Here is a 10,868-nt window from a genome sequence, read left to right on the forward strand (position 1 = left end):
GACCTCTGCAGGCTGCATACAAGTGATCTCGGCGACATTTCCGGGATCGCTTGTACAAAACAAGCGGCGGCTTCCCCGCTGTACATTTAGCTCTAATTGCCCAAAGCCGGGCTAAATGTAGAAAAAACTATTACCCGCCCGGCCCCCGGAACTGGATGTCCCGGGCGTCGGGAGGAAGGAATTCCACGCCCCTGCTGCCCCTCTACTCCCTGCTGCCCCAAGACCTGCCTTGGTTGGCCTTGTGGGAAATCCTGACCACAAGTGCCTTAAGGCATTGCAAGACTTTGACAGCCGCAGGAATGACTCCCAGAGGCAGAGGACGATGGGATTTGTAGTTTCACCACAGCTGGACTGCTGTTTTAAGCTGGTACCTAGATCAATCACAACTGTATGGCCAACTGTAGACTGATGCCATTGGAACCGATGGCCCCACTGTAAGAATTTCGCTCACCTCTTGATCTGGTAACATCCACCACTTTCTATTCCGGTGACAGTGGTCACCAGGAAAAATGGCAATCAAATATGCCCGGTGGGGATAGCGACAGCAAATAAAAACCTGACAGAGGTGCCAACCCTCCACACTCTACCCAAATCTAAAGATCCACCCCTTAAAGACCCAGGTTTCTAAATTGGCTCTTGCAAAAAAATGTAGGATCCACTTACCCCTCCCCCCCTTCATCAATCACCTACAATAGGTTTTGACTTATCCCACCCCCGTCATCCACCTTCGGTGCCTTGGTGAGGATGACATCACACTCCATCCCGGTGAATACCAAGCCGCTGAAACTTAATGAGAAGAAACTTTCGCAATGGACTGGGTTGCCTTCTCATGAGGTTTCACCTGCTCTACGTTCCCCCGGGGACCTTAAAGGATGGATGGTGATGGCACAGCCAGCAATGGGGAGGACGGCGGTGGGATCATGTCACTAGTAACAGGGACACGAGGTCCTAAATCTCTCCTTTATCCTCCTACTTTTAATAAAGGGAAGCCCTGATGGTCACCAGAACTATGTCCCCATTGGAAGATTTCCCTCCACTTCCTGTCCAATAGCCACAACAGGAAGCAAGAGCAAACCCTTCCAAATTGAGGGAAGCCATGATGGTCACCAGAACTATGTCCCCATTGGAAGATTTCCCTTCACTTCCTGTCCAATAGCCACAACGGGAAGCAAGAGGAAACCCTTACAAATTGATGGAAGCCATGATGGTCACCAGAACTATGTCCCCATTGGAAGATCTCCCTCCACTTCCTGTCCAATAGCCATAACGAGAAGCAAGAGGAAACCCTTCCAAATTGAGGGAAGCCATGATGGTCACCAGAACTAGTGTGCCCATTGGAAGATTTCCCTTCACTTCCTGTCCAATAGCCAGAACAGGAAGCAAGAGGAAACCCTTCCAAATGGATGGAAGTCATGATGGTCACCAGAACTATGTCCCCATTGGAAGATTTCCCTCCACTTCCTGTCCAATAGCTAGAACGGGAAGCAAGAGGAAAACCTTCCAAATAAGGGGAAGCCATGATGGTCACCAGAACTAGTGTGCCCATTGGAAGATTTCCCTGCACTTCCTGTCCAATAGCCAGAACGGGAAGCAAAAGGAAACCCTTCCAAATTGAGGGAAGCCATGATGGTCACCAGAACTAGTGTGCCCATTGGAAGATTTCCCTGCACTTCCTGTCCAATAGCCAGAACGGGAAGCAAAAGGAAACCCTTCCAAATTGAGGGAAGCCATGATGGTCACCAGAACTAGTGTGCCCATTGGAAGATTTCCCTGCACTTCCTGTCCAATAGCCAGAACGGGAAGCAAAAGGAAACCCTTCCAAATTGAGGGAAGCCATGATGGTCACCAGAACTAGTGTGCCCATTGGAAGATTTCCCTGCACTTCCTGTCCAATAGCCAGAACGGGAAGCAAAAGGAAACCCTTCCAAATTGAGGGAAGCCATGATGGTCACCAGAACTAGTGTGCCCATTGGAAGATTTCCCTGCACTTCCTGTCCAATAGCCAGAACGGGAAGCAAAAGGAAACCCTTCCAAATTGAGGGAAGCCATGATGGTCACCAGAACTAGTGTGCCCATTGGAAGATTTCCCTGCACTTCCTGTCCAATAGCCAGAACGGGAAGCAAAAGGAAACCCTTCCAAATTGAGGGAAGCCATGATGGTCACCAGAACTAGTGTGCCCATTGGAAGATTTCCCTGCACTTCCTGTCCAATAGCCAGAACGGGAAGCAAAAGGAAACCCTTCCAAATTGAGGGAAGCCATGATGGTCACCAGAACTAGTGTGCCCATTGGAAGATTTCCCTGCACTTCCTGTCCAATAGCCAGAACGGGAAGCAAAAGGAAACCCTTCCAAATTGAGGGAAGCCATGATGGTCACCAGAACTATGTCCCCATTGGAAGATTGCCCTCCACTTCCTGTCCAATAGCTAGAACGGGAAGCAAGAGGAAAACCTTCCAAATAAGGGGAAGCCATGATGGTCACCAGAACTATGTCCCCATTGGAAGATTTCCCTCCACTTCCTGTCCAATAGCCATAACAGGAAGCAAGAGGAAAACCTTCCAAATAAGGGGAAGCCATGATGGTCACCAGAACTATGTCCCCATTGGAAGATTTCCCTCCACTTCCTGTCCAATAGCCAGAACGGGAAGCAAAAGGAAACCCTTCCAAATTGAGGGAAGCCATGATGGTCACCAGAACCATGTCCCCATTGGAAGATTTCCCTCCACTTCCTGTCCAATAGCCATAACGGGAAGCAAGAGGAAACCCTTCCAAATTGAGGGAAGCCATGATGGTCACCAGAACTATGTCCCCATTGGAAGATTTCCCTCCACTTCCTGTCCAATAGCCACAACGGGAAGCAAGAGCAAACCCTTCCAAATTGAGGGAAGCCATGATGGTCACCAGAACTATGTCCCCATTGGAAGACTTCCCTTCACTTCCTGTCCAATAGCCACAACGGGAAGCAAGAGGAAACCCTTCCAAATTGAGGGAAGCCATGATGGTCACCAGAACTATGTCCCCATTGGAAGATTTCCCTTCACTTCCTGTCCAATAGCCACAACAGGAAGCAAGAGGAAACCATCCCAAATTGAGGGAAGCCATGATGGTCACCAGAACTATGTCCCCATTGGAAGATTTCCCTCCACTTCCTGTCCAATAGCCACAACGGGAAGCAAGAGCAAACCCTTCCAAATTGAGGGAAGCCATGATGGTCACCAGAACTATGTCCCCATTGGAAGATTTCCCTCCACTTCCTGTCCAATAGCCACAACGGGAAGCAAGAGCAAACCCTTCCAAATTGAGGGAAGCTATGATGGTCACCAGAACTATGTCCCCATTGGAAGATTGCCCTCCACTTCCTGTCCAATAGCTAGAATGGGACGCAAGAAGAAACCCTTCCAAATAGAGGAAAGCCATGATGGTCACCAGAACTATGTCCCCTTTGGAAGATTGCCCTCCACTTCCTGTCCAATAGCCATAACAGGAAGCAAGAGGAAAACCTTCCAAATAAGGGGAAGCCATGATGGTCACCAGAACTATGTCCCCATTGGAAGATTTCCCTCCACTTCCTGTACAATAGCCAGAACGGGAAGCAAAAGGAAACCCTTCCAAATTGAGGGAAGCCATGATGGTCACCAGAACCATGTCCCCATTGGAAGATTTCCCTCCACTTCCTGTCCAATAGCCAGAATGGGAAGCAAGAGGAAACCATTCCAAATTGAGGGAAGCCATGATGGTCACCAGAACTATGTCCCCATTGGAGGACTTCCCTTCACTTCCTGTCCAATAGCCACAACAGGAAGCAAGAGGAAACCATCCCAAATTGAGGGAAGCCATGATGGTCACCAGAACTATGTCCCCATTGGAAGATTTCCCTTCACTTCCTGTCCAATAGCCAGAACAGGAAGCAAGAAGAAACCCTTCCAAATAGAGGAAAGCTATGATGGTCACCAGAACTATGTCCCCATTGGAAGATTGCCCTCCACTTCCTGTCCAATAGCTAGAATGGGACGCAAGAAGAAACCCTTCCAAATAGAGGAAAGCCATGATGGTCACCAGAACTATGTCCCCTTTGGAAGATTGCCCTCCACTTCCTGTCCAATAGCCATAACAGGAAGCAAGAGGAAAACCTTCCAAATAAGGGGAAGCCATGATGGTCACCAGAACTATGTCCCCATTGGAAGATTTCCCTCCACTTCCTGTACAATAGCCAGAACGGGAAGCAAAAGGAAACCCTTCCAAATTGAGGGAAGCCATGATGGTCACCAGAACCATGTCCCCATTGGAAGATTTCCCTCCACTTCCTGTCCAATAGCCAGAATGGGAAGCAAGAGGAAACCCTTCCAAATTGAGGGAAGCCATGATGGTCACCAGAACTGGGTCCCCATTGGAAGACTTCCCATCTATTCCTGTTCTGGTCTTTGGTCTCGTTGCCTGTTACGTAATAAAGCTTTTTCGAGTTAGAGGAGCAGAAGACAATGAAGTGTCTGCAGTCTCTGACCATCTCCTGTAGATACAAATATAACAGGTCATTGTTTACTGTAACATGGTCACATTTCATTGTCTTCTGCAACGGGGCAAACAGATTATGTGCCAATCAAGAGCAGTAACCAACCCATGGCAAGGAACTGGATTCCATTGTTAGCTGGAAGGGGAAACCAAACTGGTCGCTGATGGCTACTGCTCTAGGTTGGCTCTGGTTTCCTTTGCAAATTAGGTTTAGGAACCCAACACCTGATATGGCAATCATTCTACAAAGTAGCTGCCAGGAAGTGACCATGGGGCTGCCAGGAAGTGACCATAGGGGTGCCAGAAAGTGACCATGGGGCAATTGAAATGACTTGCACTTAGGAACAATTCAAGACATGGAGGCAATTGCTTGGTTGGCCTCTAGAGGCCTTCAAATGTTTTCATTGAACATCAGCCTTTATAGGCATCTACCACCAAGTTCCATACGCTAAAGCATTCAGAAAGTTGCCTCCTTCACTGCTGTAGGCAGGGCCAGATTAACATAGGGGCTACTAGAGCGCCGGCTCCAGGCCCACCGCTGAAAATAGGCCCTGGACCCCCCATCGGTATGCTCGATGGCAATCCAGGCCGGCCGGTCTGAACACAATCAGGCAGAAGGGCTGGTGGCTCTCTCATCAGGCAAAGCAGGCAGCCCCAGCAAGGAGCGAGCGGCCTCCTTATTAGAGAGCCACCGTCCAACCAACCGACAACACCAGGCCAATGATGCTCTTAATCCGGCCTTGGTTGAAGGCCAAAGTTTCTTAACATTTCTGGACGTTGTTTCTACCAGAGATCAAATGTTAGTATACACATGAAGGGTTTCTAAGCACACGCTCTAGGTTAGAGGTTGAAGAGTGGAAGAACCAGAGACACACACACAGAGAGAAGACACAGGAAAGGAACAGGGAAGTGAAAGAAAGTTTAGACCTAAAACCACGGCTTTAATTCTAAAAAGGATTTAATCTGGTTTATTTTTGTTTTTTTTCATGGAAACAATCGTAAAAATACTTCACAGAAGTAAAAAAACAAAAAAACAAAGGCGGCGCGCTCTTGAATGGTCAGACTGGTTGGTTTGGCACTGGCCAAGAAGCAGATTACCGGTGTTATCCTGAATTTGAATGAGAAAGTGAAGAGGGAAAGCACAGGTAGAGAAGAAGAGTATTCACGGCAAGCCTTTGAAGGAGAAGACCGTCGACAGAACAACGGCCGTGTAGACATGTAGATTGTTACCTGAAAAGTTCACTGAGGATCCAACAATGGCCTTTTCTGTTGATACAGCGGGCAAGGGACCAGTAGGATTCAGGGTCGGCGGAAAGATCTTCTCCAAAAATTGGCTTGTGGCATTCCTGGGACTGTTGGGCGGTGGAGTGAAACCTATGTGAGCAAAAGAGACTAGATCTCGGTGACCCTCTGTTGTTCCTATTAATGATGTCGGAAAAGGGTTGTTCTCTTGAGCGTATTGGTCTACACCAACATCTTCAATGGCTGAAGGACCGGAAGACGCATTAGGGCTTATCAAGTGGGATTTCTGGACTGTAGATGATTCGTTATCCTCGTAGGAACTTTGGACAGAGACTATAGTTGTATTTGCGACGTTGTTTAGAAGTTCCTGGTGTTCACTTTCATTCCTTTCCACCTTTTGAGTATCATTGACGTCGGAAATCGAACCACCACCTAAGGTGAGCCACGTGGAATCTGGAACTTCTCCGCTTCCTTCTTCCCAAGATAACTTAGGGCTACTAAAACTTTGAGGCCCAGGGGAAAAAGACAGAGGTGTTGTAAGGACGAGGCTTGATTCCAATATCTGAGAACTTTGAGTAGGATCTGGTGTCCCACTGGCATGGTCTCCTGAGACCAGTTCTTCCACCCAACTTGTTGGAGTCTGTGGTTCTTCTGTGAGCGTCAAGTTATATTCGTGTCCGGATGCCTCAAAATCATCTTGCGGTGGATGGATGGCGGATGTTGGTTGAGTGACTGGGGTGTCTAGGGAAGATTTAAGGGGCTCATTATCAACATTCACGCTTGATAACGGTTTACCGACTCCGCTATATTCTACATCACTGGCTAAGATAGAGGAAGCTGTGGTCGGGACGGCGTGACTAAAACTGGTGTCTGCTATTGTCCCGGTGAAGGTATCTCCTTGGTGGGTTCTTTCCTGAGTGTGCACATCCGCATCATGTTCCGTGTTTGAAAATTGGGTTGGGTTGGGGGATCCGGTATGTGGAATGTGGCTTGCTGATTCTGACACAGTAACCCCAAGTTCCTGTGCCGAGCCAGTAAAGTTGTCATAATCATTCTCTGCAAGAACATTCACAAACGACACATCTAAGATGGAGTCACCTGCAGTCGGCAGAGCTTCTCCTTCCAGTGTTCCTTGGGTGGACTCTAAGACAAAGCCAGGTGTATCTCCTGCCAAAATAAAAACATCGAAAAATGAGTAAGAACCATATGATACTCTTAAAGTGTATCTAAGATATTTTTCTCTTTTTAGATTTGGATTGGAGGATATATCTCTCCTGGTGAACATTGTCATACCCGCTGTGCCCATTATGAGGAGCTCCCGCCATCCCTGTGCTGAGTTCCCGGGTCTGTACACCCGCTGTGCCCATTATGAGGGGCCCCCACCATCTCTGTGCTGAGTTCCCGGGTCTGTACACCCGCTGTGCCCATTATGAGGAGCCCCCACCATCCCTGTGCTGAGTTCCCGGGTCTGTACCCCCGCTGTGCCCATTATGAGGGGCCCCCACCATCTCTGTGCTGAGTTCCCGGGTCTGTACACCCGCTGTGCCCATTATGAGGGGCTCCCACCATTCCTGTGCTGAGTTCCCGGGTCTGTACACCCGCTGTGCCCATTATGAGGAGCTCCCACCATCCCTGTGCTGAGTTCCCGGGTCTGTACACCCGCTGTGCCCATTATGAGGAGTATAAAGACATAGAAGTATGATATTCTGGATTTGGCCTTCTTCGGGTCCCCAGTCTGGTGCTATGGTGCCATGCTTCCCCCTGTGACTAAAAATACTTGCACCTTGGTCTATCTATCTTGTAGGGATGTATACAGATTGTGAGCCATCTTGGTTGTTATCTCCCATAATTCCTTGCTGCTATAACTATGAATCTCTGAACTACCACTTTTCCTCATAGGCTGTTGCGTAGACTTCCATGGGTGGTCACACTGCTCCTCTAGGCACTCAACCTGCAAAGTAGATGCAACATTTATCAGTTGGTGGGACCGTCACACGTATTGCTTGACCTACCTTGAGAATGTCCTAAAATCGCCGTGGTTTTGCTCTCCATTGTCGTAGACTCCTCGCTGTCCTCAGAATGGTCCTCATAGGGAGGGAAGCTTGCCACACCAGGAGAAAGGTCCTCATCCTCATTGACGTTTCCTTCTACCGCAACCGTCGGCTGAGCCGGTGACTCCTGAACGTCTCTGGCGGTAGAAACGGTCTCCACGTCTGCGGGCTTGGTCGCCTCGGTTGTCTTGTTCAGCGGGATGGTGTCTACAAAACCTTGGGCTTCGTTCTCAGCTTTGACCTCCGACAACCTCAGCTCCTCAAAGCTCTCGGTGACCGTGATGACGTCTCGGACTCGCTCGGCTGCAGGTGAAGGGCTCTCACCGTGGTCTTCTGTTGGCACGGGGCCTACGCCTAAAAAAGAGAAGATGGCCGGTTGTTGTAGAACTTATTGAACAGAAATTTGAACCCCAAAATCTGGTGTGTGACATTGTTTAAGGCCAAACTCCAGGAAGATATAAAAGATATTGTTTGCAGGTCTGTATTCATTCTACTATCTATCTATCTATTGTGGCATTGTGAGGCAATACCACGGTGTTAGGTGGCCTCAAAGTCACCCAGGGTTCTCAGCCAGAGGGGCTGAGTGGCTCCAGGAAGACATTACTGTTACTAGGAGAGAATTGCCTTTTCAGTTCTTTCTGGGTTTTCTGGATCATAGTTGGGATCCTGGAGCCAGGAGATTTCTTAGAGCTCTGGGTGGGAAGAAGTCTCCATTCCTGGGTCCATGCTTTGGTGGTGACCAGCACCTGATTGTGCACCTGTTTACATCCCTCATGAAGTGTATGCTGGGATGTGTTCAGGGCCCCACCTGTGAGTCAGGAGAGCTCCACCCCGGAGTCAGTGTGGAGGCCAGGGCAGCAGGGAGCTGCGGGTTTGTGAACCATATTGAGAGGATTGGCATGTTATTGCCGTTGTCTGGAGGAACCAGACAGTGGCCCTAAAGATTGAGGCCGGAGCAGCAGTGCTGCGAGAGAGACTTGTTAAAAGACTGGGACACCTTGAGTGTACGTGACAACTCGAGGATTGGTGAGCCCCTATCTGTTATGCTACAGCGAGCTATTTATGTTGGATTTCGTGTTATCTATCGTTTTGAAAGCAAATAAACTGCATTGTACTTGCACCTCCGGTCTTCAGTGGAGTGTCCTTGTTACACTATCTATCTATCTGTCTGTCTATCTATCTGTCTATCTATCTATCTATCGATATCTTCAGGTAGGTCGTAGAGATGGTCGGCTTTGTGAGCAGTGTCTATTCCCCAGCCTGTCATATTACTCCCCTGTGGGCCCTTAAAGTGTCCATTGTGGCCAGCGGGAAAGGTTCCGGTATTCTCTGGTCACCGTGTCACTCCTCTACAGCGCTCCGCACCGCAACAGATGTCAACGGAATGTCCAGCTGCGTGGTTTTGTTGCATTGGATCTTCTGGAGAGTGGTCACTTGTGGCTCTCCAACTCTTAAAGGGATTCTGTGTCCCGTTGGTCCCTTTTTTAAAGAGGTTCCGATGAACAATCAGCTTGGTCTACGGAAGGACCTTACCTCTGAAACAGTAGACGTCATATCTGGCCTGGGGGTCCGGGAAGCCCGTCTGGTCGCGGAACTGGAAGACCGTCTTCACCCCAGGTGAGTTCCCTCCACACTTATCTCTCGGCGTGACGATGGGGTAGCGGACACTTCCATCAGCAAGCCAGCCAGGATTGCAGTGGTCGAACCCTTCGTTCCACGCGGCGTACAGCTGACCGGTGTTCGCCATTTCGGCCCCCAGTGCCCTGCAGTAGTCTCTGGCCTCGCTTAGAGTGAACTTGTTTGGTGTGGAACCTAGAACAATCTCCCCTAAAGAGAAGAGAGACACTTGGTGAGGTCTTGACACGGGTTGATGTGTACGAATGAAGATCTAATGTTTGACTTAGCCAATATGTTGAATATTTAGGGGCCGCCCCATGGTGGTTACATAGTTACATAGTTACATAGTTACCATAGTTACATAGTTACATAGTTACATAGTATTTGAGGTTGAATAAAGACATTAGTCCATCAAGTCCAACCTATAGGATCTCATTCTAGGAGTACCTGTACCCCTGTATGTTACCTGTACCCCTGTATGTTACCTGTACCCCTGTATGTTACCCGTACCCCTGTATGTTACCCGTACCCCTGTATGTTACCCGTACCCCTGTATGTTACCCGTACCCCTGTATATTACCCGTACCCCTGTATGTATATTACCTGTACCCCTGTATATTACCTGTACCCCTGTATATTACCTGTACCCCTGTATGTTACCCGTACCCCTGTATGTTACACTTACCCCTGTATGTTACCCGTACCCCTGTATATTACCTATACCCCTGTATGTATGTTACCTGTACCCCTGTATGTTACCTGTACCCCTGTATGTTACCTGTACCCCTGTATGTTACCTGTACCCCTGTATGTTACGGTCCCTTAAGAAATCGTCCAAAAGTTTCTTGAACAATTCCACACTCTTTGCTGAGATCGGCGCCTGTGGCAGTGAGTTCCAGACCCTAACCGCTCTAACTGTGAAGAACCCCCTTCGCCCCTTGTGCTGGAATTTATTTTCCACCAGCTTTAGGTGGTGTCCTCTAGTCTTTGTAACGGAGTTAATTTTAAATAGTTTATCGCTAATGTTGCTCCCACCATTGAACATCTTGTACATGGAGATCATATCCCCCCTTAATCTCCTCACCTCCAATGTGAACATGTTTTAAATTTAGTAGCCTTGTCTCGTAGCTCCGGTCCTCCATACCCCTAATTAGTTTGGTTGCCCTCCGCTGGACTCTTTCCAACTCAAGGACATCTTTTCTTAGTACTGATGACCAGAACTGGACCTCGTGGTCTTAGCCTGCAGCCAACCGTAACAAAATCTTACTACACAAGAAGTCCCGCTAATACAACCAGAGGTTAGGCCCTCCCCAGATTGTGCAGGGACACGTAGACTTCCACGATGGGTTAACATTTCCAGTGTAGACAGTACCAGTTCCATATGATGTTGAGTTCAAAGGTTAAAGGCAGGGCGGTCTTTATTACCTGAGCAAACATTTTCATGGGGCC

The 10,868-nt window shown here is 48.6% G+C and overlaps 1 protein-coding gene across 1 annotated transcript in view; it reads right to left on the reverse strand.

The window, feature by feature from the left end:
* BCAN (brevican) overlaps positions 1-10,868 on the reverse strand; it is a 26,208-nt gene that overhangs the window by 8,125 nt on the left and 7,215 nt on the right. The window contains exons 5-8 of the mRNA XM_018573928.1: positions 9,336-9,629; positions 8,407-8,436; positions 7,764-8,135; positions 5,740-6,918 (exon numbers count right to left, since the gene is read on the reverse strand). Coding sequence (XP_018429430.1) covers positions 5,740-6,918; positions 7,764-8,135; positions 8,407-8,436; positions 9,336-9,629 — 1,875 coding nt within the window. The remainder of the gene's footprint in view (positions 1-5,739; positions 6,919-7,763; positions 8,136-8,406; positions 8,437-9,335; positions 9,630-10,868) is intronic.

The sequence above is a fragment of the Nanorana parkeri genome, unplaced genomic scaffold (genome assembly GCF_000935625.1).
Source record: "Nanorana parkeri isolate BGI_ZX_2015 unplaced genomic scaffold, ASM93562v1 scaffold2621, whole genome shotgun sequence".
NCBI classification, from domain to species: Eukaryota; Metazoa; Chordata; class Amphibia; order Anura; family Dicroglossidae; genus Nanorana; species Nanorana parkeri.